This window comes from Onychomys torridus, chromosome 9, assembly GCF_903995425.1.
Source record: "Onychomys torridus chromosome 9, mOncTor1.1, whole genome shotgun sequence".
Classification (NCBI taxonomy): Eukaryota; Metazoa; Chordata; class Mammalia; order Rodentia; family Cricetidae; genus Onychomys; species Onychomys torridus.
Window position 1 is genome coordinate 58,490,711 of NC_050451.1, and position 27,716 is coordinate 58,518,426.

The 27,716-nt window shown below is 52.4% G+C and overlaps 1 protein-coding gene across 6 annotated transcripts; it reads right to left on the bottom strand.

The window, feature by feature from the left end:
• Nucleotides 1–34: 34 nt before the first annotated feature.
• On the bottom strand, nucleotides 35–27,716 carry Sorbs3 (sorbin and SH3 domain containing 3). Of its 6 annotated transcripts, none has more exons than XM_036199063.1 (21): nucleotides 27,572–27,716; nucleotides 23,257–23,401; nucleotides 22,910–23,027; nucleotides 21,269–21,462; nucleotides 18,640–18,703; nucleotides 15,122–15,160; nucleotides 14,562–14,655; nucleotides 12,621–12,711; nucleotides 12,317–12,403; nucleotides 12,162–12,215; nucleotides 11,204–11,290; nucleotides 10,686–10,747; nucleotides 10,030–10,172; nucleotides 9,734–9,789; nucleotides 9,590–9,636; nucleotides 9,309–9,423; nucleotides 5,527–5,652; nucleotides 3,108–3,416; nucleotides 2,256–2,359; nucleotides 1,925–2,031; nucleotides 35–812 (listed from the first exon to the last, which is right to left on the bottom strand). In XM_036199063.1, the coding sequence occupies exons 1-21, from the start codon at nucleotides 27,676–27,678 to the stop codon at nucleotides 751–753; spliced, it is 2,211 nt and encodes a 736-aa protein (XP_036054956.1). In that variant the 5' UTR covers nucleotides 27,679–27,716; the 3' UTR covers nucleotides 35–750. The 6 variants fall into 6 exon arrangements, with proteins under 6 accessions (XP_036054956.1, XP_036054955.1, XP_036054959.1 ...); XM_036199062.1 differs by having other exon boundaries at nucleotides 11,204–11,305; nucleotides 27,572–27,693; XM_036199066.1 differs by lacking the exon at nucleotides 27,572–27,716 and adding an exon at nucleotides 25,768–26,067.

A 27,716-nucleotide genomic window follows, 5' to 3' on the forward strand; every position in this document is an offset into this window, starting at 1 on the left:
ACACCCACCCAAAGGAAAATGATGCAGACGTGTATGTCCCTGGTATCCATTTTTATTGTACATTCTCTTCCAGAGGGGACCTAGATACTGGGAAGACCTGGGGATTAGGGCAGCAAGCATGTCTCCCTGTAAATCTGTCTTCTGATCGATAGGTTAGGGCAGCTGTGGGCCTTAGTCGGAGGGCTCAGAGTATATGTGGAGGTCCTCAGGGGATCAGTAGCCTCTGGGAAGAGGAAGACTTGAGGCAAGGTCTCTCACTGGGCCTTGAAGGCTGACAAGGTGTTCCCCACCTTGCCTGAGGCCCATCTGGAGGCCAGAAGTGACATGGTGGCAAGCAAGCTGGTGAGAAATGGCAGGAGTCCTTTGGTCTCTACCAGGGTGGGAGGCTGGTCCTTATTAGAGGAACCCCATGGGGGTGAATGAGAGCCAGTCCCCATTAGGGGAAACGCTGGGGGGATGGGGGCCTGGGGGTCTGGTCTCAATAAGGCCTGGAGACAGTCTCCACATCAGAGCAGACGTCTGTATTTTGAGGGGTGGTGAGGGGGAGCTGTCAAAGGAATGCCTGTGGTTCACGGGTGGGAATCAGTCCAGGGGACTTCCAGGGGGCTTGGAGGGAAGGTTGCTGGGGTCTCTGCAGATGCTGGGAGCACAGGTCCTGGGGGAAGGAGGATGTGGGGGGCCTCTCTCCCTCCCATAGTGCTACTGCTCCCCACCCCATCCTCGTTGGCTCCAAATTGCCATGGAGACCACTCACACCGGGGCTACATAATTTCCAGGGAATGTCCCAAATTTCTGAGTTCTCCGGGAAACACCTGAAAAAGGAAAGGCAGGTTACCGCGGGCTAGGGCGCGCCCTCCGCTGACAGTGCCTGGAACTGCAAGTGGAATCAGGTTGTCAGGGAAAGGACTTGATCTCCTCTGCTCATTCCTGCCCCCTAGCGGCTCAAGCTTAGATACGCAAAGCTGCAACCGTGAAGCAACCGGCGAAGACAACTTGGCACACCCGCACTAAGTCCACACTTCTTTGAGAAAACCAAGAATTGGGAAGATGAATCACAGACCGTCTATGGGGCGAAACCCATAGTAGAACACCTTTATTTCAGAGATGGGCACTGGGCTGCCTAGGGGTAGAGCTGGGATGGTATGCCAGGCTTCTTGGCTTGCTAAGACCCCTGGAGACACATGTGTCCTGGGGTGAGGGGGGAATGTACTTGAAATGTGCTAGGACGACGACGACAGGCCTTTCATTTTCTTTCTTTTTAACTAATGGATACATAAGTGGCCATGCGTGGCTACTGGATACTATTATACCAGACAGCACAGGTCCAAGTCATTCCCTACAGCATTATGGCTTCTGCTATAGAAAGGGTGCTTTCCTCCCTTGTTTATACAAGTCCACAAAACTTCATGCATGGTATAAAAGAAATTCAAAAGCAGATGTGTACGAGTGGAAGGAGGGGCAAGGACCGCTAACCTCTGTGGTCGGATAAGCCACCAAGAATCCTATCAGAATTGGGGAGTCTAGTGGGTGGGTCACTCGGCACCAGACAAGAGCAACGTGAGGCTTTGGGTCTTAGGCCTTGACGTGTAATGTCTTGGGCCAGTAGTGAAGGACTGAGATAGTCTATCGTCTCCCTGGTTGTGGGAGCGGGTGGGGGCGGGGTAGAAGACCCTGCTTGAGGAAGCCGGTGGTATGTACAGAGTGAAGGAGCAGGGCTCTGGAAGTCAGGAAGCCTGTCCCAAATGTGACTCTATCACTGAGCACATGCTGAGACAGTTTCCCCGGGCCTTGCCTCTCTTTGGGACAGCAGGTAGGTAGGGGTGTTGGCTATGAATCTTAACCGATTCAGCACCGCTGCTCAAGTCTCCAGGGAGACCCTGAGATCCCTCTTTATGGCCTGCCCTTCCCTCCACAGGCCACATACCCACAAACCAGCCATCATCACATTGCTGCATGACATCCACTCGGTCCCCCTCTCGAAGTTCCAGCTCATCCTCATTCTGGGGCCTGTACTGGTACATAGCTCGGTACCTGTGGGAAATGGCAGCCAGAGGCCTTGGGCTCCTTCCCAGACCTGCTGACAGTTCTCCCAAGAGTGATCACTCCGGGTCCCCTCTCCCCATCACCTAAGCGCCAAAAGTCGAGCTCTACTTAGGAGTTTCCCCAACCTATAGGTGGAGGGGGGGTAGGACCTGGGGTTACTATCGCCTGTCGGCAGCTGGCACCCAGAGCAGGCATCCTCGGCTGGTACTCACGGAGTCCAGTGTATGGCTGTGGTGCTTGGGGAGGAGGTCCCCAGATCTACGGGACGGCTGGTGCCTCGTGGATGGGACAGGGCTGCTCCAGGAGTGCTGAGACTCTGGGGGTTCATGGGAAGAAAGGAGGGTCACACAGAGGAGGTGTGAGGGAGAAGGGATAGTTTGGAGTCCCACGGACCCTGACAAGCAGTTTTCCTGCTCCTCATTAAACCCTCAGGCCCAGGAGGGTGGGCTCTGACTAGCTCACTTCAGAGGGACTTGGCTGTGGGCCCAGGCCCCAGGCTGAGTGAGTGGCTGGACTCCTGAGCCCCAGCAGGACCAAACAGGCCCAAGGAGGAGCCAGGAGCAGCTGTACCTGCTCAGAGAGGCGTGGTGTGAACGTGTGAACCCAGGGCCAAGGGCACGGTGAAGGGCTGGTAAACATCTTTGCTCAGACCTACCCATCAGTCTCCTCCAGTGGGAACGGTTAGCTTTTCTACACAGGGTGACTCAAACCCAGAGAGTAGATTAAACCACTTGCTTGTGGGCCACACAGCAAGCAAGCACCAGAGTCCTGATCCCTAGCACTACTTAGCAAAGACGTGCACTGAAAAGTGGCATCTTGGAGGCTCAGGAGGTCTAGCCCGTCGCCCTAGTTGGTCCACACAGAGCTAGGCCCTGCCCATGCCTCTCTGAGATGGAGGACCAGAGATCAGGAACCACCTCAAGAGGATTAGGACCAAATCAAGATGGGGCCGTGCTAGGCTCTGCCCAGCCCCTCGCTTCTTCGTCCCGAGGCTGTCCAGGAAGGGTTACTAGTGTGAACCAGTGAGAGGATCGGAAGGCAGTGTGAGAAGCAGGCCACCTCACCTGGGTTTGGGGTCTGGACTCCTGGAGGGTGATGGGGAAGGGGAAGCCAGAGCGGCGAGGGGAGGTCCGGCCTCCCCAGTCAGTGGGGTCCACTTGTACTGAGGGGGAGCCGGGGTGACAGGCGACATGAGCAGTGGCTGTCAGGTGAGGTGATGTAGGGAGCTGGGGGCTATCATCGCAGATTCGGACCCGGGGCTCCCGGTTTATCTGCACGTAGCTGGCCGGGAAGATGCCTTGGCGTCCTGTGCCGGTGATACGTCCCTCGTACCAATGTTCATTCACCTTGCGGATCAGGCAGATGCGTTCCCCCTGGGGGTTAGAGAGGAAGTTTGTATCAGCAGGGGTTTCTTGGGCATCACACACCTGAGGGTGGCTTACCTGGGTCATCTCATTCAGACCTAACACTTTACATGCTTGAGGGAATTAGTCCCAGAAAGGATCAGCAGGTTATCCAAGGGCACACAGCTAAAGATGGAGGAGTCAGGAACAAATGGGAGATGAAACTCTGCCCATAGCAGGCAGGGCTGGGTTTTGATCAGGTCCTACCCCTGGCAGGCTCATAACGATATCAATCCCTACACCCAGTCATAGTGGGACTGTGGCTAATTACCTAGGTGCACACCCCCAAAGCCAAGTCCCAGCTCTGTGGCCTTGGGCAGGCTGCTCTGACCCTCTGAGCTTGGTTCCTCATGTATTAAGTGGGGTAACCTACCATTGTTGTTGCTATGAGACACAAAATCCAGGGTGGCCTTAGAAGCGGCACTGGACAGATCTTAGCATGCCACCACCACTCAGTCGTGCCCCTGACTCACACGTCCTGTGACCCCTCCCAGGGCAGAAGGCATTCTCAGGACCACGTGTGCTTGGAGGTTGGAGTAAATCTGCCACCCTCTCAGCAGGCGACTCTCAGGAGTATGTTCCCACCCTCACTGCCCAGTCCTCTCCTGCCCAGCCACCGCGCCCACCTCCATCCCCAGCTGCCTCTGGGGCCAGCTTTTCTTGGAGGAACATCTGTAGGCTTTGCCCCCAAATTCAACCAAAGGAAGGTCAGTTCCTCATCTCACAGAAACCTCACTTTCTTCACCAGAACCTAGCACAAAACATACATGTCAGTGACATCCCAGGAGCCACAAACACAAATGTACGTGCCACAAAAGGGCCTGGTGTTTGACACAGTGTCCTTTACACAAAATTTCTTTCTATTCCTTTAAAAATGTAGATTATGATCCTTATGGCCAGCCAGCCTGCAGTTAATAAAAACACACGATGGAATCCTCGTATTTGGGCAGCTGAGGCAGGAGGACTACAGTGAGTTCCATGCTAGCCTGGTAGGCCAGCCTGGATAACAGAGTGAGACACTGCCTGTAACATTTTTTTTTTTTTTTCAAAAACAGAATAAACCAGGCGGCAGTGGTGGCGCACGCCTTTAATCCCAGCACTCGGGAGGCAGAGCCAGGCGGATCTCTGTGAGTTTGAGGCCAGCCTGAGCTACAGAGAGAGATCCAGGACAGGCACCAAAACTACACAGAGAAACAAAACAAAAACAAAAACAAAAACAAAAACAAACAAACAAAAAGGAATAAATTGGCTAAGCCATGGCACAGGCCTACAATCCCAGCTACTGGGAAGGCAAGAATATCAAAAGCTCAAGGCCTTGCGGCTAGAGATTTGCTCAGTGGTTAAGAGTATCTGATGTTCTTGCAGAGGACTGGAATTCCATTCCCAGCACCCACATAGTGGCTCACAGCCATCTGTTACTCTGGTTTCAGGGGATGTGGTGCTTGCTTCTAGCCTGCATGGGCATTGCACACATGATACACACGCACATGCAGGCAAACCACTCATACAGAGAGAAAAAAAAAGTTCAAGGCCTGCCTAGGCTAAAGAGTGAGTTCAAGACTAGCCCGGGCTATAGAGTAAGTTCAAGGCCAACCTGAGCTATAGAGTGAGTTCAAGGCCAGCCTGGGCAATTTAGCAAGACCTGTCTCAAAATTAAAAGTAAAATGAAGGGTAGGCAGTGGTGGCACACACCTTTAATCCCAGCACTTGGGAGGCAGAGGCAGGCGGATCTCTGTGAGTTCAAGGCCGGCCTGGTCTACAGAGTGAGTTCCAGCACAGGCTCCAAAATTATAAAACTCTGTCTGGAAAAACAAAAAAACAAAAAAACAAAACAAAAATAAACTATTCAAGAGATTAGAAAACCCAAAATTCTAGGTAGAGTTGACATTTTAAAAAATGTTCGGTGGTGGTGCACACTTTTAATCTTTTTACTCAGGAGGCAGAGGCAGACAGAGCTCTCTGAGTCCATGACAGCCAGGACTACACAGAGAAACCCTGTCTTGGAAAAAAAAAAGTGTATTTCTTTCTGCAGGATCACCTGTTTTCCCGTGTCCACTGTATCACGTCCCCCTGCCCTCACCTTTCGGAAGGACAGCTCCACCTCCAGTTCTCCCTTGAAGGTATACTGGGCCACAGCGTCTCCGTACTCCAGCACCTGGTATGTGGGCGGCTTGATGGGCTTGGGGATCTCATCCGCAGGCAGCACCTGCCGGGAGGTCAGGAGAAGAGTTGAGAACAAATATTAACCGGGTATACATGACGGGGGCAAAGACAGAAGCCAGTCCAACGCCGCCTTAAGCGGGGCCACGGAAGCAAATGGAGGTGATACAGTGTGGTGGTCTTGAGTAAGAACGGCCCCCACAGCCACCAGGGAGAGGCTCCATTTGAAAAGATTAGAAGGATTAGATGGTGTGGCCTTGCTGGGGGAAGTGTGCCACCAGGGGTGGGCTTTGAGGTTTCAAAAGCCCAAGCCAGGCCCAGTGATTTTCTCTTTCTCTCCTCTCTCTCCCTCTCCTTTCTCTCTCTCCCTCTCTCTCCTCTCCCTCTCTCTCCTCTCCCTCCCTCTCTCTCCTCTCCCTCCCTCTCTCTCCTCTCTCTCTCCTCTCTCTCCCTCTCCTTTCTCTCTCTCCCTCTCTCTCTCCCTCCCTCTCTCTCCTCTCCCTCCCTCTCTCTCCTCTCCCTCCCTCTCTCTGCCCGTGGTTCAGGATGTAGTTCTCCACTGCTGCTCCAGCACCTTATACACCACCATGCTCCCTGCCATGACGATAGTGAACTAAGACTCTAAAATTGTAAGCAAGACCCCAGTGCTTTCTTTCATAAAAGTTGCCTTGGTTGTGGTGTCTCTTCCCAACAAGGGAACAGTGACTAAGACGCGCAGTCTAGGGGTCTTGGTCAGATTCATTTTCTCTGCCCTGTTAAAGAATTAAAAGGCAGGAAACATCTTGAGGGCAACAGGCGGCAGCAGGGAACTCTCAAGCACACAGACAGAATCAGCAGTGGGGTGAGAATTGGGGGTGAGGACACCCACACATGCAGCCGCACACAGAGAAAAAGACCCTCTGCACAGGGGGACTCTGGAAGCTGGAAAATCCAGTCTCTTCTGAGGGTTGGGTTTTTAAAGCCTCGGAAGGCTCTTCCTCCCGATTCAGGGTTGGTCTGTTACAAGAAAGGATGGGTGACTGGCCCCACAATTGTTATATAGCACACTTCCTAATCAGGCACCGACTTGTTGAGCCAGTCCATCAGTGGGGGGGGGGGGGGGCTGGTGGGACACAAGAGCTTATGGGGCCTTTGTTTGAAGCTGCCAGGCTTTTGCCTCAAGTCAGGAGGATGAGGAAGAAGCTGCCCATCTTGGAAATTGACCACAATTATTACCTAGTCATGGCCCTTCTCCCTGTCTGCTGCTGACCAGGGAAACTGTCTAACTCCCTAGGATCTCAAAGAGTTCTGAGCTGCAGAGTAACTTGCTCTAAAACCCAAACTTTGTTTAGTCGTGTATTTATTTTTTTACTTATTTATTTACAAAACAGGGTCTCTCTGTGTAGTTTTGGTGCCTGTCCTGGATCTCGCTCTGTAGACCAGGCTGGCCTCGAACTCACAGAGATCCACCTGGCTCTGCCTCCCGAGTGCTGGGATTAAAGGCGTACACCACCACCGCCTGGCATATTTATTTATTATTATTGTTATTTGTTTTGTTTTCTCAAGACAGGGTCTCACTATATAGCGCTGGCTGTTCTTGAGCTAACTATATAGACCAGGATGGTGTCAAACTCACAGAGTTCCACTTGCTTCTGCCTCCCAAGTGCTAGGATTAAAGGGATGTGCTACTAAGCCTGGCTCAATTTGTTGCATCTCTTACTACTGCTGAGTGCCAAGTGGCCCTTGGTTCAAGTGTCTTAGTCCCTCCTCCCCTTTGGACCCACCAGAGCTCTGAATCCTCATGTTTTCTTGGTTGACCTATTCATAAAAATTAATAGGCTAGGCCCAGGGGTGGTGGTGCATGCCTCTAATCCTAGCACTTGGAGGCAGAGGCAGGCGGATCTCTGTGAGTTCGAGGCCAGCCTGCTCTACAGAGCAAGATCCAGGACAGGCTCCAAAACTACACAGAGAAACTGTCTTGAAAAACAAAACAAAACAAAACAAAAAGTCAATAAGCTAATCGACCATTTCACACTGAGCTGTAGATGACCGATGAACTAGATGTCTATATATACTTAGTAAAACTTTAGTGAAAACAGAGAGATTAATGGATGGGTGGGTAGACTCTGTCAAGCCTGTGAAAGTGACAGCCTGAATTACAAGTCTACCCAGGTATCAAAGAGAAATCAGAAAGGAAATGAAAAAACAGTAAGTTAAACAACAACAAATAATAATAATAATAATAACCACCACTATTTGGTCAGGCCTGGTGGCACACATCTTTGATCCCAAATACTTGGGAGGCAGAGGCAGGCAGATCTCTGTGAGTTCAAGACCAGCCTGGTCTACACAGTGAGTTCCATACCATAATAAGATCCTGGCTCAAAGGAAACCAAACCAAAAAAAAAAAAAAAAAAAAAATTACAATTCGTGGAATGCAGCTAAAACAGTGTTTCAATGGAAATTCATAGTATAAAATACTATTATTATCAATCACTAGCATGAATCTGGAGGCTCATCATGAATTGGAGGCCAGCCTGGGCTACCTAGGGAGTTCCAGGCCAGCCTGGGCTGCTGTGCAACTCTCATCAAAGGAAAAGAGAAGAAAGAAGACAGGTGAAACTTTTCACTCTGACACACACACACACACACACACACACACACACACACACACAAATGAAAGAATAAAGATGACATTGAAAACAAAAATAATAGAGAAAAATTGATCAAATCAAAAGTAAGCTATTTGGAGAGACTGAGGAAATCGATCTGCAGCCAGAATAAAAAAGACACAATCCCAGGGTGAGAGGTCAATGATTGTGGACATTAGTAAGGCTAAAGAGAGCACGGGGCCAGGGAGAAGGCTCAGGGAGCGTGAGCAGAAGCCTAGCGACCTGAGTGTAGATTCCCCAGAACCCATGTAAAAGCCAGAGGCTGAGCAATCAGGAGACCCAGCTTCAGGGTGGGAGGTGAGAACTGACACATCAGGTTTGACCCCTGACCTCCAGATGTGTGCCACAGCAGGTTTGTGCTTTCACATACAAGCGCATTCACACGCATACAAGAATAACTTCTTTTGTTTCTTTGTTCTTGTTTTATTTTTCGAGACAGGGTTTCTCTGTGCAGCCCTGGCTGGAACTCACTCTGCAGACCAGACTGGCCTCAAACTCAGAGACCCACCTGCCTCTGCCTCCTGAGTGCAAGAATAAATATTTTTAAAATATAAGGGGATATTATGGACAACTTTATGCCCGAGGCTTAGTTTGATACAACTTCGGACACAGGTACTAAATAGAAACAACCTATAGGTCTTGGCCTGCATTTAGACTATGATTCTCTACTTAACAGATTCTCCGGCTATAAAGTGAGATCATTATCACTCCCGGGGGCAGCAACAAACAGGTCACATACCCCGGAAGGAAGTGACATATTTACAGGGGAACTGTCACACACTCTGGTTAGTTGAGATCAGGATAGAAAGATGGGCTCTGATTGTTAAAACCTGGGGCACTAATAGGATGGTGGCTTCTGGGTAAGGGACTCTACATCTTCCCCAGAGCTGGGAGACAGACTGAATCCTGGACCAGGCGATGGGCAGGCCAAAGACACTCCAGAGAGACAGCCCGGACCCCTCAGAGTTTTCCAAGAAACCTGGGGTCCATCATCTAAGTCTCTCCCAACCCTTGGAGCCTCCCAGCCTGCTTGCTCATCTCTCCCACTCACCTCCACATAATTAGCTGGAAAGATGCCCAGGCGGCCATGATGCTCTCCCTCCAGCCAGTTCTTGTCCACTTCTTTGTGGATGTAGACAATGTCACCCTTCTGCAGAGTCAGCTCCCTGCAGGTGAGAGCTGTGTACTGGCTACCTGAGCCTTCCTTCTTCAGACGCTGCCCTGCACGCCACCGCCCCCTCCAGCCTTCGGCCCACTAAAGCCCTACCCTTCCCTACCCTCACAGTGCAGACTACCCAGGCTGGGAGGGGAAGGGCAGAGAAGGCCACTTACTTGGGGGACTGGGCCTGGAAGTCAAACTTGAGCCGGGCAGCCTTCCTCTGGGAAAGGGGAGAGGTCAGGGCAGAGCGGGCTACCTCAGCCAGACAGGGTCCTGCACAGACAGCCCCTGACCCCTGACCCTGGGGACTCTCTTACCTTCTTCTCCTCCTTCCTCGGCGCAGGGCTGCTGCCCCTTTCAGAGGCACTAGGCTCTGTGGAGAAGCACCACCTCAGCTTGAGGAGGTCACGTCTAGGGGGATCGGGTTGGGATGGGTTATGCTCCCCCCTCCCCCCACCCAGGTCAGGCACAGGGAAGCAAGGGCTCTGTGACCTTCCTGGCCCCCACCCTCCCTTTCCTGGGGCACCACATAGCTGTGAGATGGCCATTCTCTACCGCAGCGCAGCGCACGTAGATGGCCATTCAGTGCCAACAACAACAGGATTTGTCTTACCTCGGGCTGAGGAAGGGTAGACAAAATCTCTACGTCCCAGGAAGGGGCTTCCTCCTCCATCTGCCATTCTGTGGGGGCTCAGGGGTCGGGAAGAACCGAAGTAAGGTGCATGCGGGGAGCTGGGCCTCCAGGCTGAGGCCGGGCTGCAGGGACAGAGGCAGTGAGTCACCTGCCTGGAACTTCACATCCCTCAGGGCTAGTCCTCATACCTTACTGACCTCCCAGGACCTACCTCCCACTACCCCCAGTCCTGGCCCCTGCCTCCTAAGGCGTCTTCCCAGGTCCGGGACTCTCAACAGGATGCCCTACTTCCCGTGCAGGAGAGGGCCGGGAAGGGTGAGGCCTTGGGTTAGGAGAGGAGGAGGCCGCCCGAGGGAACGCGGGAAGTGTTGGGGCTCAGGTCCCACTCCCCGTCGCCGCCACCACCGCCACCGCCACCGCCACCGGTGTCCACGGCTTGGGGCAGGAGTGGACAAGCCCCTACAGAGCTGCGGTTGGGACGCCCCTGGGCCACTTTTCCGATCTTCAGGCTCCTCCTCTGAGGCTCGCCCGTCCCCCATCGTGGGCAGGGCCATCGCCCCCTCGCCGGCCCGCGCCACGTCCCCTCCGCTGGGAACAGACCCTCTGCTCCCTCCGGCGGCGATTCTGCCACTCACCGGGCCGAGGGCCGCTGCTCTGGGGCGGGCTGCTCAGGGGACCGTCGTGGCGCCTGCGAGTTCTGCGCGGGGGGACACCGGACGCGATCAGAGCTTGGGACCCCGGGGCCAGGGCAGCTGAGGCCAGTGCCGCCACCTCCTCCGGAAAAGTTCGCGGCTCCGGAGGGAAGGAGGCCGGGGAGGGGCGGGACGCGGGGTCCTAGAGGCGGCCGCGAGCCTTGGTGCAGGGAGGAGGCGCGGAGGAAGGAGGCTGGCCAGGGAAGCCGGGGCCGGGTCGGGTCTGGGGGTCCCTGGGGCTGCAATCAGGGGTGGGACCCGGCGGGGAGGGGTATGGACTGAACCGGAGTTGGCCGGGAAGGGTTCTTAGGGGTCACTTAGAAAGTCGACGCCCAGTGTTTGGACGATCGGACGAGGCTGAAGTCCGCCCAAGGTCGCCAGTTTCTAGGTCTGCTTGCTCCCTCAGTGCCCTGCTGCTATGGCTAAAGCCTTTCCTCTTGAAGCCCTCTGGAGGCTGGTACCTTAGGGGAGGGCAGGCGGGTCTCAATGGCCCGCAGGTCCTTGTCCAGCTCTGCGCTCAGCTTGGCCAGTTCTCTCTCTAGCAGGACCTGGGGGATAAGATTCTTTTGGGAAGGGCACTGTGTTGGAGGCTGGTCAGAGGTCAGAAGTGAGAGGCTGGTCTGGGCAGGCCTGGAGGGAGGAAACCAAGAGAGGTTTCCATGCCTACAGGCATGCTTCAAGGGTAGGGAAGGTGTCACGTCCTCTCAGTCACCAGCCCCCAACTCAGGACTCCAGGATGTCAAGAGTGCCTTAGTCTTTCCTGGCCTTTTTAATTTTGAGGGAACGGAGTGGTGTTGGTGGTAGTGGGTGTGTGTGTGTGTGTGTGTGTGTGTGTGTGTGTGTGTGTGTGTGTGTGTAGGGGGTGGTTATGTTTTGTTTAGGAATCTGAAGGCTTGCCAAATTCCTTTCTATTGGCCTCTATGGCCTTCCATGGCCTGGCTTCACTGCACCCACCCATCATCACACTGCTCATTACACACACACACACACACACACACACACACACACACACACACACGCGCGTGCGTGCGTGTGTGTGTGTGTGTGTGTGTGTGTGTGTATACACTCAGGTACACATTCCCCCAATCTCTTCTTACTTTTTCCTGGAGGGGCTGTCTCTCTGCCTGGCCAAACTCAGCTCCATTTCATGAGTACCTTTGATAACTCCAGTTCACACTGACTAGTCTCTTTCTGCTCTTATTATATATATATATGATTCTGTGTGTGTTTACTAATCATCTACTGCATAAAGGCACTGTCCTTGGTGCTAGAGATAGTGATGAAAATGTACAGGACCGGGGCCCAGTTAGAGTCTTGGGGCCATGGCCTGGGTCCACAGCTAAGACCACAATACCAAGAGTCATCCTTGTTTACTGCTGACCCTGGTGACTTTCCCTCATCCCATCCAGCAGCACTCACCTCAATGGGCTGTGCAGGTTTCTCAACAGGGTCATCCACTAGTGGTTTCTTGGGCTGCAGGGTGCAAAGGGTACATCAAAGAGGATGAACTCACTTGGGACAGGCTCCTGCTGAGGGGTGTGTCCAGCCCTAGAGGATCTTGCCAATACTCTCACCTTATGCCCAGTTTCTATTTCTTGCAGAAACTGGTTCCAAGAGTCTTCTGTCCAGACATTCTCCACTTTCTCTCGACGTCTGGGCACCTGCATGGATGTGAGTGGCCATCGGCTTGAGTGAAGGGACATTAACTAGGGTTGGGTCTACAGTCTAAAGGCAGACCTTGTCTTCCCCTGATATGCCCACTGGTCCCTTCCTTAGTATGCAAGTCCAAATCAGGGAATTATCTGCTTCAATGTCAGCAGATGGGTATGGCTGGAGAGCATGCAGCCGGGGATGGTGTTTGTGAGCAGGGTGGTCTACCTGATTTGGGGGTTGGAGCCCCGAAGAGGATGGTCTGAAATTATAGTTAAAGGTGTTTCTAGATGTCTCTTCAGAGTGGTTCCAGTGTCTTCTGAAGAAAGAGAAAATACCACTTCAGCTTCCTTCTAGAAAACTAAGGCATAGGTGAAGAATTTAACCAAAGGAGAAGGGGCTGTAGCCCTCTCCTCTACCACTGTCTCCATTCCCACAGAAGGAATCAACCTGGCCCCCTTACTGTGGAATTAGTGTCATAGAGCAGGCAGTGTGTGAATTTCAGGTTTACCTCCAGCCCCATCACCTAGTATCTATGTAACCTAGGAGCTATTACAAGCCGTATGGAGCCTTGAGCTCAACACCAGTAAAACAGGAGTGACATGCAGGAGGGGGTGCTAGGTGCCCAGCAGAAGGCCTATACAAACATCGCTTCGTGGGTGGCCAGGACCTCTCTTGTAGCCTTGGCAAAAGTATCTGGTATTTGTGTTTGGTGTGTTGTGTACCAGTACAGCTGGCTTTCCATAGCCAAGTGGTATTATAAATCATTGCTATGGAATCATACACTGTGAAGATGTGTTGCTCTCATTGTTAATAAAAAGCTGATTGGCCAATGGCTAGGCAGGATTTGGGGGGCAGAGAGAATGCTGGGAAGAAGAAGGGAGGAATCTCAGTAGTAGAGAGGAAACATGGAGAGAAACAAAATGAACTTGGCTGTGTTGAAAAAGGTACCACCACATAGCAGAGCGTAGATAAGAAATATGGATTAATTTAAAATGTAAGAGCTAGTTAGTAACAAGCCTGAGGTATTGGCCAAGCATTTGTAATTAATAAGTCTCTGTGTGGTTATTTGGGAATTTACTGGCAGGCCAGAGAAGTCCACCTACAAACCATAGCCCAGGATGTAAGACTATACACAAAACCTGTGGGCATCTCTGGGCAATTATTTTGGGTCTCTGGGACTCAAGTTATGGAGCCTAGATTTAGCAATAAAACCTATGTGGCCACCTCAGTCACTGAAATGTCTTGCCGCCTCTGCTCTCCTCTGGGGTTTCTTTCCTGGCTGGCTTTCCTGTCCCAGCCTCTAGTTTTAGTCTGAAAGTTACCCATGGAACAAGTGAGTAGAGCTTATCAAATGATGGCATGTCTGACCACAGGGTGAGGATTCATTGCCTATAATTATGACTCTGTTCTCATTTTGATAATAAAAAGGTGATCACAAGAATGGAATGTGCTGTTTGCAGGAGAAGGAAGCGCTCATCATACGGGAACCTGTGTGTTAGGATGTTTGCAGACCTGCTCTATGCCAACCACAATGCAAGGTGCATGCCCTGGCTCACTCAGCCCTCACACTCTCCCCCACCATTCACACTTCAAGATGGAGACATGAGGCTCAAGGTCAAATGGCTAGCGGCAGTTGGCTGACTTGGACCTCAACTCTGGGTCCAATAAGGACCTCCTCTCACCACTTCACTGATGACAAAGACCACAGGTCAGGGCTGGCTATGCCAGTGAACTGAATTCTACCCTGTAAAGGCACACACGCCTAGTGTACTTAACCAGAGAGCAGAGTTCCTGCAGCGCCTGAGCACTCAGTCCAGGGGAAGGAATTTCTTCCTTTCCCTCTCTGGAGGGCTCCTCTCAGCCACAATCTGGTGGAAACCTGGGTTCACCTATGTTATCGGAGTTTCTTTCAGGTTTTAAAGTGGGAGGCCACATGACCAAGCTGCTCTTAACTGCTTCCATGCCCAGTGTCCTGGACACACACACACACATCACTCATGGTCTCTGGTTCTATGAGGGTCTGGTTCCTGATGCACAATAGGAGCAGAAACCCTCTGAGCCCCTGGAGAATCAATGGAGAAACAGACCTTTCCTTGTCTGTTCCACATTGTGCCAGCTTTGGCCACAAGAGGACACTAGTCTCTACGTTGCTTGCCCACAGCTCACCCGTTAGAAGTCACTGCTGTGCCAGGCCTGGAGGCAGGTCTTTGCTGGGGCCCTAGATGCCTTGGGTCTGCAGAAGAGGCACGTGAGGACACCCCTAGAGGTGAAAGAAGACAGACAAGGACTAGGGTTGGGCGACTCTTTAAGGCTGTGGTACCCACCTCCATCCTAACACCTGGGTTACTGGCTCACAGGGACAGAGAGGGGCTCCTGGTTAGTACATGGGCTTTGTACAAAGAGCTTTATGATACAAACTCTTCAAAACAGTTTGGGGCAGGTAGTATACCCATTCCACAGATACAAAAAGAGAGGCCCAGGGAAGTCTGGTCAGCAGATGGCAAAATAAATAAATAAATAAATAAATAAATAAATAAATAAATAAATAAATAAAAGACTTTCTGGGCAGTGAAGGAAGTCTTAGTCACCTCCTACCAGGGGATTTAGTGTTCCCAAAAGTGGCCTTTAAAATCTTCTTGTGTGGAACCACACCACCTGGGAAGCCCTCAAGCCCAGGCCACAAGTCACCAGACCCAGACCCAGACCAGTGAACTCATATCTCTCACCTTTGGGTGGGTCTTCCAAGGTCCAGTCCAGCTGCAGGTCTGGAGAATGGAAAGGACTGGGTCACCAATGGGACACAGAGTAAGGACAGGGCCCTCCAGGAACCTGCCTATCTGCTCCCAGACTCCCTTCTGCCTGGAGCAGACAGTGAGGGCTGAGTCAGGGCCTGAAGAATGTCCCGAGGGAGGGAAGGAATTAGGAGGGCAGCCTTTGGGAGGGCTTGAAATGCCTGCTTCTGGCAGACTTTGAGCCTGGGAGAGCCAAATGGGCGGTACCCACACCCTCCTGATTTATTCCCACACACACCCTCTCCTGACCTCTGGAGGCTTGTCCTGGCCATGCCAGCTTGTGGAAGCTGTGCTTCCTATTTCCCTTCCCCACCTGCACCTCCTTCTTACTTACTTCTCCGCCCAGAACCACACCTCCCAGTGTTCAGGACTTTCAGGGGGTTGGGGTGAGGGCGGTGTCGGGTAAGCGGTTCTAAAACCCAAATACCTTTCTCAGGAGCCTGCCTTCACCTCCCTCTGCTGCTGGGGTGTCCGAGTTTCCTCATAGCGACCATCACCACATCTCCAGTCCTCATTCCTCCTTCCCAGCAGGCATGCTGCTACCACCCCTGACTCAAGCACTCTGACCAAGGGCTCAGGACCTCCATGGTACCCAGTCTTATGATCCGCTCCAAAGCCATCTAACATTTATCACAGCTCTTCCTTCTGGAACTCCTTTCCTCATGTGACTGCAGGAGACTGTTGGTCTCTCCTTCTCCGTCTCTGGAAGCACCTCCAGGCTCTAGGTTGCTTTCCTCTCTTCTCTGAGGCCTTTCAGAACCCACATGCCTAGGGGGCTCAGTCTTAAGGCTATCTCTTCATCTCCCTATGTGATCTTGGCTAGTCTTAAAGCTTTTCAAACACATTGTTTCCATGGATTCAACCAGGCCCACTTTGAAAATATAACCACATCTGTGTGGCACGTGCACATGGACTTATTTCTTGTCATTGTCCCCTAAACAACACAGTATAGTGTATGTATAGCTACAGATGCAACAGCATTTACTTTGTATCACATATAAGTAATCTGGAGGTATTTCAAGGTCAATGAGAGGATATATGCAGATAGATGCAAATATGAATACTTACACCTACATTTTATTGTTTTTTATTTACTTTATATTTGTATGTATATCTGTGAACCACCTGTGTGTCTGGTTCCCCCATGGGGACCAAAAGAGGGTACCAGATCCCCCTCGAAGTGGAGTTACAGAGTTGTGAGCTGCCATGTAAGTTCTAGGAATTGAACCCCGGGTCTTTTAGGAGACCAGCCACTTAACCAATGAACTATCTCTCCAGCCCCTTCAGAGTTTTGTTTGTTTGTTTTTCTTAGAAAGATTTGCATGTGTATGTGTGGACACATGCATGCCACAGCATGTGTGTGAGGGTCAGAGGGTCAGAGGGTCAGGGTCGGTTCTCTCCTTCTACTCTGTGGGTTTCGAGGACTGTCAGGCGTGGAAGCCTTTACGCACTGCGTCATCTTGCCAGCCCATTTTTAGTTTTTCTTTGAGATAGGACCTCATAGCATCGCCTAGGTTGACCTACACCTCATGACAGTCTTTCTGCCTCAGCTTGCTGAGTGAGCCACCATAGACTCCTATATCCATAGCTTTGGATATGGCACTTTATACAAAGGGCTTGTTCTTGCAGGGGTCTCAACATCTGGAGGGGTTGGGGAACCAATCCCCTTTGGATACTAAAGAATAAGAATGGTGGGATCTAGTTCCACAATTCTAGTTTATAGCTAAGCTAAGACTATAGATTAGAATTGCCCTGAGAAGTGGATCTCACCATCTCTCTTGAGAGTCCGGGGTATTTCCATGTGCAGCTCAGACCTTGCCCTTGAACTACCCTTGGACATTCCTCTGCCTACTCCACTTAAGTGTGACATGCCTCGAAAACAAAAAGCCTCAATTTTTTGTTTTCTGAGACAAGGACTCATTGTGTAGTTCTGGCTGTCCTGGAACTCACTGTATAGACCAGGCTATCTTCGAACTCACAGAGATCCTCCTGCCTCTGTCTCCTGAGTGATGGGACTAAAGCCATGTGCCACCACACCAAGCTTCAGATGTCTCTTAAACCTGCTCCCTCTGCAGTCTTTCCTTTTTCTTAACACACACACACACACACACACACACACAAGCATAGGCAAGCCTCAGCTACATCGCGAGCCCAAGGCCAGCCTGGAATACACAAGACCCTGTCTGAAAAAATAAGAAGGAAGCCAAACAGCAGCTTCATCCTTCAATGTGCTCAGGTTTACATTCACTCTTGAGGCTGTCCTTTCAAGCCCTGTCCAGTCATCTGCAAATTCCAAGACTCCGCCTGGAATTCCCTGGATTTCCCACCCCATCCCACTGCCCACTACCCTGGTCTGCGTCCCTGCTAGGTGTAGACTGGACCATAGCTGTTTCCATGATGGCCTTTCTCCTCCCAGTCTTGCCAATCAGGGGAACCGGTCCCCTGGTTCCCACCCTCTCTTCTGTGTCTGGCAGTGGGCCCTGGAACGGAGATCCTTCCAACCCCCATCATCAGAACAGTCACTCTGCTGCTCGGAACTGCCCACGGGTTCCAGGTTTCTTGTCTGGTAAAAGCCAAAGTCCTCCTAGGGATACTCCAAGCCTTACAAGACCTGATCCTGTCACCTCTAATGGTGTCTCCTACCCAAGTTCCCTGTCACTCCAGTCCAGGAACGGGCCAGATGTGCTTTTCCCTCTGGGTCTTTGGAGCATCCTCTGCTGCCACATTCCTCTCTACCCTTTCTGGGCTTAGCTCAAGGGCCTCTTCCCTGCCTGTCCTGGGTGAGGTCTCAGCCGAGCTGCACTGGCTGCTCCCCAGCCTTCTTTCTTTTTATTTTAGCCCTTTCCACTGTCTGCTTATTGTGCCTCTTCCTAGAACAGTGTTCAGTAAGTCCTGAGAGACAGGCAAGGATTGACCCAGTGCACAGAGAGCCTGTGGAGAGCTCATATGCAGCTCAGGGCTGGCTGCATTCAGACTTTCAGAAGACACCAGTGTTTCATGTGGAGGAAGGACCACCGCACTGTCACTGCAGCCTAATCAGACACTCAGAGGGATCTCAGGAAGCCCCCAGAGGACATCAGGAGACTTTAGCTAGTTATTGTCCACCCAAGGATGCTCTGGAGGCCACTGTTGGCCTCAGGCATTGGTGAAACAGAAACTACCTCCCTCTCCCTCTTCTCCCCCTGCCCCATTTCTTTTTTAGATTTTTGTAGCCTAAGCTGGCCTCAAATCTGTGATCCCCCTGCCTTTGCCTCCTTGATTGCTGGGGTTACAGGCAGCAACTTATTTAGGGGGTGTATGTGTGGATATTTCAGGACTACTCACCTTAGAGCTTGGAGAGAGAAGCATCTCATAATTCAGAAGAATCTCATAAGCAAAGAAACCCTTCTTTCTATTCCTCCCACAAATTCCATACTGTTGGAACTCCATTAGGTTCTGGGAGGGTGTCTAACCTGGCATTTTCCGGTGAATTTGCTGGAACATTCTCCGATACCAGTCTCTGGGGCTGTCAACACTCTAAGATCAGAAAATCAAAATCAGGCCTCCCTGCTCACCCACCATTCTCAGGCCTCCCTGGTCACCCATCCTTCCCAAGGACAAGCCATGAGAACTTCCCAATAAGACCTTTCTCTGGGCACCTCGAAATCCATATAGATGGCTGGGGTCTGGAGAATGTCTCTGGTGGTGGTGTGCATGTGCCTGTGTGTATGTGTGTGTGTGTGTGTGTGTGTGTGTGTGTGTGTGTGTACACACGCATGTGAGTAGATACCCCTGTGCATACGGATGTGGAAGAGGCTGAGGTCTATTGCTTTCCCTCATATTTTTTTTTTTATATTTCTTTCATTTATTACTGGGAGTGGGATCTGCACATGCCACACCCACATGTGGAGACCAGAGGACAATTTATAGGAATAGATTCTCTCCTGCTATTATCCGAGTCTAGGAATCAAGTATAGGTTGTCAGGAATGATGGCAAATGCCTTTATCCACTTTATCCATTTCACTAGCTCTCTACCTAATTTATTTTTATTCATTTATTTTTTTAAAGGTTTTTGTTTGTTTGTTTGTTTTGTTTGTTTTTTTTTAAATGTATGAGTCTTTTACTTGCCTCCTCAGAGGTCAGAAGAGAGTGTTGGATTCCCCGTAACCGGAGTTATGGCCAGTCGTGAACTATACCATGTGGGTACTGGGAATCAAACCCATGTTCTCTGCAAGAGCAAGTGTTCTTAACCCCTGAGCCATCTCTTCAGCCATCTCCCCTTATTTTTATTTTATTTTATTTTTGAGACAATATTTCATTAGGTAGCCTTTGGCTGGCCTAGACTCACTCTGTAGACCAGGCTGGCCTTCAGCTCACAGAGATCCTCCTGCCTCTGTCTCCTGAGAGCTGGGATTAAAGGCGGCACCACTCCTTACTTTTTGAGACAGGGTCTCTCACTGAACTTGGAGTTCATTGTTTCTGCTAGCCTGGCTAGCCAGGAAGCCACTGGGATCTTCTGGTCGCCTCCACCCCCAGCTTTGGGACTGTAGACATATATTAGCACCTAGCTTTAATAGAGCTTCGTGGTAAGCATTTCACCTACAGGGCTTTCTCTCCAGCGCCTTCTGTGGCAGCTTCATGTGGCATGAGGTATATGGAAGAACTCTCCTCAGTGTATAGGATGATGACTCTCCTTTGTGAGGCAGAATGGTTAATTTTTTTTTTTTATTTTTATTTTTTTGGTTTTTGGTTTTTGGTTTTTGTTTTTTTCGAGACAGGGTTTCTGTAGCTTTGGAGCCTGTCCTGGATTAGCTCTGTAGAGCAGGCTGGCCTCGAACTCACTGAGATCCGCCTGCCTCTGCCTCCCGAGTGCTGAGATTACAGGCGTGCACCACCACCACCCGGCATGATTTACATTTTTATTCTTTATGCTTTTACATATCTGTGTGTGCGTGCACAGTGCACGCACATGAGTACATGTTTGTGTGGGTGTAGGTGTGGTTGTATGTGTGTGAATTGCATGTGGAGGCCAGAGGTCAACCTCAGGTATTATTTCTCAGGCACTATACACTTGTTTATTTTGTTTTTGAGACAAGATCTCTGTGTAGCCCTGGCTGGAACTCACTCTGTAGACCAGGCTGGCCTTGAACTCAGAGATTTGCCCACCTCTGCCTCTCATGTGCTGGGATTAAAGATGTGCACCACTATGACCAGCTTGTCCACTTGGATTTTTGAGACAGTCTCTCTCAATGGCCTGGAACTCACCAAGTATGCTAAAGTGGTTAGCTAGCCAGTGAGCCCCAGACATCCTCCTGTCTCCCCTTCCCAGTGCTGGGATTATAAGCATGTATTACCATGCCCACCTTTAAAAATTTTTTTTGTAATTTACTTTAATTTAAAAATTTTTAATTTTGATAAAAAATTTAATTTAAAATAATTTAATCTTAAATTATTTTAATAATAATAATAAATATTATTATAAGTAATAAAATATTTAAATTTTAAATAATTTAATATTAATTTTGTTGTTGTTCCAGGGACTAGAGTTCAGGTCCTCAAGCTTGTGTGACAAGCATTGTACTGGCTGAACTATCTCCTCAGCCTTGTTTCTACATTCCCAACACTTCTACAACGATCCTTTCTACATGAGGAAACAACTGTAGGGAGAGAGGGTATTTCACCTAAGCCACCACATCTGGACCTTACAAAGCATTCCTGAGTATGTGACTGAGAAAATATGGCTGGCCTCAAGAAGGTAATGGAAGATCAGGCCCCCAGGAGTCCTGGTGGAATACAGGATCCTTCCCTGCCTGCCACAGCATGAGGGGCAATCGCTCAGGACCCACTCACTCAGCCAGTCAGTGGGCAGCTGTCCTGTGGGTGCTACGCCAGGCCACTGGGATGTAAAACTAAGAGGCATCCCTGCTAGGCTCAGCCCTTACAGTGGTAGCTTGCCAGTGCTGAGATCTGTACCATGTAACGCTGGACTCAGACACACAAGGTGTGGGTATCGCCTTCATGTCACCCCTGTTATAGTCATAGACGGAGAACTTAGGAGGGTCTCTGGGCCCCCTCTCTGTGACCCCCAGCCCTGGACTCACAGATCGGGGGGCAATGGGCATGCCGCTCTCATCCACGGGCCCGATTCCCTCGTACTTCACCCAGCGCTTGTCCCGTCTCTTGCTGTCCTTGCTCCATGTGGCTGACCAGTTCTGGGCATGCTGGGAGGCAGGTGGCTTCGGGCTCGCAGAGGGCCGGCTCCCAGGGCCTGGCCAGGTCTGATACCATGCTGGGTCTGTGAGAGGTGTGTAGGGCCATTAGCTGAAAGGCAGGGGTCCCCACCTGACCTTGGTTGTCTCCTCAGGACATCGATCCCTGTGAGTTCAGTTTCAACCCCTCCTTTTCTGGCTGTGTGATGTGGACTCCACAAAGCTCCCCATCCCCAGCAGCGCCCCACGCTTCCACTTTTAGTGAATTTTAAAAGGATTTTGTTTGGGGCAATCTGTATCTATCCCCACCCAATTATGTTTTCCTAGGACTGTCCTAAGAGTTTGCAAAAGGAGGGATGGGAATCTTCACTTGCAATAAATGCTGGGGACATCCCACCTAGGGTGTGGCAAGACAATGATTCTGGGCTGCAGGCGGGTTGGTGGGGGATGGGATTGGACGGAACTCAGCCCTAAAGTCTGACTCCGGCTCTGCCAACTGCCGGCTGCTTAAGTTTAGGCCCATCAGTCATCCTCCTGGTACCTCAGTTTCTACTTGTGGAAAAGGAGAGAGTGATTTCAGCAAAGATGGGGTGACTTCTAGTCTGTGTCCCTGTACCCAGCACATATGGACAATGACCCTCAGAGAGTCAGAAACTCATTCCCGAGGCATGTATTCTGTGTCCCCAACTCCCCGCCTCCCCAGAACATTTCATTTTTAAGTACTTTCGCCTAATGGCATAAGTGCTTCAAGGCCAGATGGTCAAGGGTGTGGGTCTCAATGCAACCTCATCTACTCCGAGCGAGCATCTCTGAGACTGGATCCCCACTGGGAAGATGCCCATAATCGACTGGGACCTTGCTTGGATGCAGATGTGCACACTGTGCAAAGGACTTCGGCCATTTAACAAGTGATTATTGAACACTTAAGCAGGGCAACATTGTACAGACATTTCACAAGCCTCACCTCATCTAATCCATCTGCATCCAAGCAAGGTCCCAGTCGATTACGGGCATCTTCCCAGTGGGGATCCAGTCTCAGAGATGTGACTCAGGGGCATGAACGCTCAATAAAGGATGCCATCTCTCTCAGGACTGGTTGTACTGAGGAGTTCCCAGCAGCTTAGAGACCTTAGTGCCAAGATGGCAGGCTCAAAAGCTGCATCCCCCGTGTGTCCTTTTGGGTTGCATGAGAGTCCTGAGTGTCTGGGGTGGGGAAGTGGGCAGTCCCTGTTCATTCTTAGGCTAGCACATCTCACGCTCCCATTTGAATCACTGGCCCTGTTACAGTTCCCTTGACCCCTAAGGCCATGGCTCCCTGTACACGTCCTTCCCTTGTCAAGAGGGAGGGAAGGGCTGTGTCAGCCTGTTCTCTCTTCAAGGTTCCTTTCTCAGGATAAGCATGATCACCCAGAGCACCCTAAGCTGAATTCACAGTTCCCTGGGGGACTTTCTCATGGCCTTGAAAGATCTATTTTCCATCTGGCATGGGGTATTTACCCCATCCCCTGCACAATGTTCCTAGAGCAGACCCACCTGGATGCTGGGAACCATCTCTCCTGGGTGGAGCATAGCCATTGCACACAGTCCTGGGTGCAGGGTCATGGAACTGGAAATTAAGGGTGTTGGAACCACCATTCCGGATCACGGGCACCTGTGGAGAGGGGCCAGGAGCGGCAAGCTTAGGGCCCAGAGGTTCCCCTGGAGTGGGAAGGGATGGCAAGCTGGGACACAGCCACAGTCTGGCCTCCTGGGGAAGCCCTGGAGGCTCTCTGGCTCTTTCTTCCTTCCCCTCTCTGTCCCCTGCTCCCTCACCTGGCCTGCTAGTGTCCCCCATCAACTGCTGGCCCACCAGGGTACCCTTTTCCTTGCTGTTCACTCACCCTGGTCCCCCGGGAGGATGGGCCTATATGGGCTCGGAGGTGGCCAGGAATGAAATCGTCCAGGCTGGGCCCAGCAGGGAGGCCTTGCATGCTTGGGTCAAGTTTGGAGGACGCAGGATGTGCCAGCTGCTCCTTCGTGTGTATTCTGTAGGGAAGGAGGAAGGAAGAGAAAGCCTTGCTGAGCTGGACTGCCTGGGCCCTCTTGACTCAACCCACGGGTGGGGGAGGAAGGTAGGTTGTGGGAGGGGATTATGGCCAGCTGGGTGGGAGCTCAAGGGCCCAGGAAACAGGCAGCTTTGGGCACCCGCCTGCAGGCTGCCAGTGCGGACTCCCAGAGACACAATGGACTGCTTGTTAGGCCTAGGGCAAGAGCGCTGGGTGGGAGTGGGGGAGGGGAAGCCAGGCAAGGAGGAGGATAGGGAGGCTGGCAAGGAGCAGGCCTGCAGCCTGTTGACCACCCCTCTGGAGCTCTCTGTGCCAGGATAGCCAGCTCCCCTAGAGGGAAGGCACCAGGGAACTGGGGCTGGTGGCCGAGAGGACCCAGGCACACAGGACTTCGTTTCTATTCTTCTGCCCCCTTCACGCCCTGAGTAGCATCTGCTTGCCCACAGGCACAAGGGCAGCCAATATCAAGGCCACCTATCTGCTGACCAGCAATGTCCTCATCCCTAGCAGGGCCAAGGAGAGCCTGGGGAGCATTGCCAGGCAGGGCAGCCACTCCTGGGATCAAGGGAATGCGGGGCTACCTGCTGGCCTCCTGTGCAGATCACAGCTCCAGAACTCCCAGGGCCAGTGTTGGGTGGATAGAAAGCCAGGCCACAGATGACCACACAGGAGGACCTGCTCCTGCCCTGGGAGTGGTGCTGAGATCTGGAAGCTGCTCTCTTGCACACACACACACACACACACACACACACACACACACACACACACACTCCCGTAGCCATCCTCCCCGGCTGAAAGCACCATGCCTGGCAAGCCAGTAGATTGCTCTGCCTCACTCAAGGGTCAGCAAAAGGGAGCACAGAGCACCTGGAAGATGGAGGCGAGCAAAGGGAGGACCCAGAGATGGGTACAAGAGGACAAAGAGGTCATGGTTCAAGGGCACACAAGAGCTTTGGTGCCCAGAGAGCTGGGGTACAGAATCTGTGCCTCTTCGTCTTCATGGCTGGATGGGGCCCCAGTGGGATAAACTTACACCACCTTTTGGACTAGGCCAAATCAGGCTTGTATGTGCCTGTGGAGTTTGTGGCGGTTCCAAGCAAGGACACCAGATACCTCAGGAGGTGTCCTGTGCGGGGCAGAATATATTCAGCGCCATGACTATGACTTGGGGGGTGGGGTGGGGAGCAGGGTGGATCATGTGAGCAGCATGAGAGTTAAGATGAAAAGAATGTCAGCAGGAGTGTGTGCAGCAAGCAGTCATATGAACGGCATGAGAGTTGTGGGGGACCGAGGGGATGAAGCCGTACCACAGTGGACTGTGCTTCCTTGTCGTCCATACTCAGTTCCTGCTCAGGCATTGGCAAGGATACAAAGGAGGCTAGGGGTCTCTGGTCTGCATCTGTGGGGGTTTCTTCTGGCATCTGAGCAGCCTATTGGGGACCCAGCCAACCCCGGAGTTTGTAGGGAGGGGAGGTTGAGTCTGGAGGAGGCGCAGCCCACCAGCTGGATCCAATTAGAGCTCTTACCAAAAGCCAAACGTGCAAACACACCCCAGTTCAGGTTGTTTAGCCTTCCTCCAAGGGAAAGTGAGGCAAGGCAGGATTGAAGAGCTATCTACACTGCCCTGCTTGGCTGATGGCTTGAGGCCAAGATGCCCCGAGCATCAGCAGTTGCACCCATCAGCTGACAGGACTTCTTCCTTCCCTAACGTTAGCGTCCCACCCAGTGTCCTCTCAGGGAAGAGGGTTCAAACCCCCATCACCACCTGTTTTCAGGCTTTGTAGACCCTGGGACACCTCGGTCTGCTCCTCTCCCACTCAGCTCCATGTAAAAGCACGCCTGAGAATACACAGGGGTAGGATGGGGCCGGAAGATGGTCCCGGTTTCCCCCCCCCCCCCCCCCCCGCAGTGGGCCTGCCTGGAGACATTAGGCAGACCCTAAGGAAGACAGAGGCCTCCTGGAGAACTGGTATCTATCTAGCATAGAACAGGTGTGCGGACACCTCTGGTGACTTCCCAGAATTCCGGCGGCCCCTGCACCCAAGCAGCCCTCTCCAAAGGGCTGGAAGAATGAAGTACTTCTAGGTTTGGTAGACTCCTTCCCACCTCAGAGTGAGGCCCTGGGATGGTGGGGACTTTGTCCTCTGCTTTTCCAGGTCTTTCCAAACTACAGCTCCCCACAGACAAGGTCAGGATTTTCAAGTTCACCTTTTCTGGATTGCGGGTATTGGGACTTCATACAACCTCAGAGCTTGGGACCCCGGGGGCGGAGCCCTACGCCTTCTCTCCTGTCCATCCCAAGCTGTGTCTTGCCTCCTTCCTGCCCCTTTGCGTTCCCGCACCTACCTTCCCCGGGTGAGCAGGTCGGGGGGGCTTGGGGCCGCCCAGGAGGGCAGGAGCATCCCAGCCGGCTCCTGCCTGGCGCAGCCGCGGAGAGCCCTCGGGGCAAGAGGGCAGGGACAAGTGCGGGCGGTCGCGGCCCTCGTGACCCGTCAGGACGCCGGGCCAGGCTGGGCGCCCAACTGAGGAAGAGGGAGGCCGAGGGGGAGCGCTGGGAGGCAGGACCCTGAGAGTAGTGAGGCGGGAGGAGTTTGGGGCTCGGATCTGGACTGTGAGCCCGGACTGTGCTGCGGTGGAGTGGTGGGGCCGGCTACTCCCTCCCTCCCTCCCTCCCTCCCGCGAGTGCCCTCTGTCCGGCAGGCGCGCCACGGGGACGCTGTGGCCCCTTGCCCAAGGGGCCGGGCCGGCCAGGAGGCGGCGCCGGGAGGGGCCACCGAGGGTCCCAAGGGAGCCTGCTGGGTTTCCCAGATGCCTTCCCGAGCCCCCACCGCAAAGCTGGCGTCGGAAGGGGGCGGGCGGGCTGGTGGGGGCCACTCAGAGTTTCCAGCGACATTTCCAGGGTGTGGGAATCGAGCTGTTGTGCAGAGCCAGGACAGAGGGCAGGAGTGATAGTGCCAGAGGCCGGGTGGAGCCAGCGTTAGATACGCAGCCCTCAGCCCGGGAGAGGCAGGAGACAGGCCCGGAGGCAGACAGGCTGGGACCGAGATAAGGGAGCCCCACGGGCAGGGTGGCCTCGGAGCGAAGGCAGTGCCCACTTGGAGGGAGTTTGTGCCCGTCTAAGCGCGCGGCCAGACGTTTTCGAACAGACACGCGTGTACTGGCAAACGTGGAGATGCTCACACACGTGCAAAGTTTAGGGAAGGAAACTGTCTTAAGAGAGCCGGCGGCACCCTGGACGTGCCGCAGGACTGGAGGATAAGGGTGGGGTCCCTTGGGCGGGGATGAGGTTAGGAGGGTCTTGGTGTTCCCATTCACCGAATTTGTTTTGATCCTGCTTTTCCGCTGTTCCTGCTGTGCTGACGCGAATCCCAAGGACACCGCCCACTGGCTGCCCTTCTCTCTGGCCCTCCCCTCCTCCAGTCTCTTGGCTGGCAAGTGCCGCGGCAAATGTTTACTGACAATGGAAACCCTGCAGTACTTCGAGCCCGTGACTCACTTCTGGGATACCCAAGTCCCCAACAAACCAACCAGTACAAATGGTTTCTGATCCACTTCAGCTAGGTGTTGTGTATGGTCGGTGATACCAACTGCAGTTTGATTGGTGCCTGAGCCTCCTGAGTTTTAGTCGTTTTCAAGCACATCACAGCCCCAAGCACCCTCACCTCTTATTACCTTCACATTTCCCCAGTGGCGCGGAAAGAGCTGTTTGTGCTGCCCTCAAAAAAGATCCCCTGGAAAACTTAGGCCAAGGAACAGCTTAAGAGAAGCACGTGCCAGGGTTCCCATGGGTGCGAGTCTTACGGAAGAAGTTTGGCAGGCTTCCACGATGTAAACCTTCTAACGGGGCTCCAGTCCCCAGTGGTGAGGTATTTTAACAAAGGCAGGTATCGCACAGTTCAGGAGGGCTAAAGCAGATGTCCTATGAGGTCTCTTTAGAGACCTGCCTTTTTAAGAAAGCTGAAGGCAGAGGGGTCGAGTGGGTTACAAGACCCACAGAAGGAGTGGAGGAGCTCTGAGACCCTCTCTGAGGTCAGACAGCAGTATGCTGCTCCTCTGAAGCTGGAATTGTCCATCCATCCCTGGGAAGCAGCCTCTTTCCTCCCTGTGGGAGGAAAAGAACTACCCATTTTCCTCTTTCAAGTTCTCCCACCTGTCAGGGTCCTTGGGACTAAGAAGGGCCACGTCACTTTCATTGTCTTCCTTGTTCTCCAGAGATGACGAAGCTGAAGATCTTCCAACTCCAGGAATCCTGGCCATCCCCCTCAGCAGTATCGAACTTCTTAGGCTCTAGGGCT

Bases quoted from the DNA above. Each gene is read 5' to 3' on its own strand.
- Sorbs3 (XM_036199062.1), bottom strand. From the start codon at position 27,678: ATGGCCAGGATTCCTGGAGTTGGAAGATCTTCAGCTTCGTCATCTCTG. The intron at 14,656-15,121 runs GTGAGAGATATG...TTTCACCTCTAG, and splicing joins CTTGGAAGACCCACCCAAAG to GGGTGTCCTCACGTGCCTCT. The intron at 12,712-14,561 runs GTGAGCTGTGGG...CTCTTTCTTCAG, and splicing joins ACAGCAGTGACTTCTAACGG to AAGACACTGGAACCACTCTG.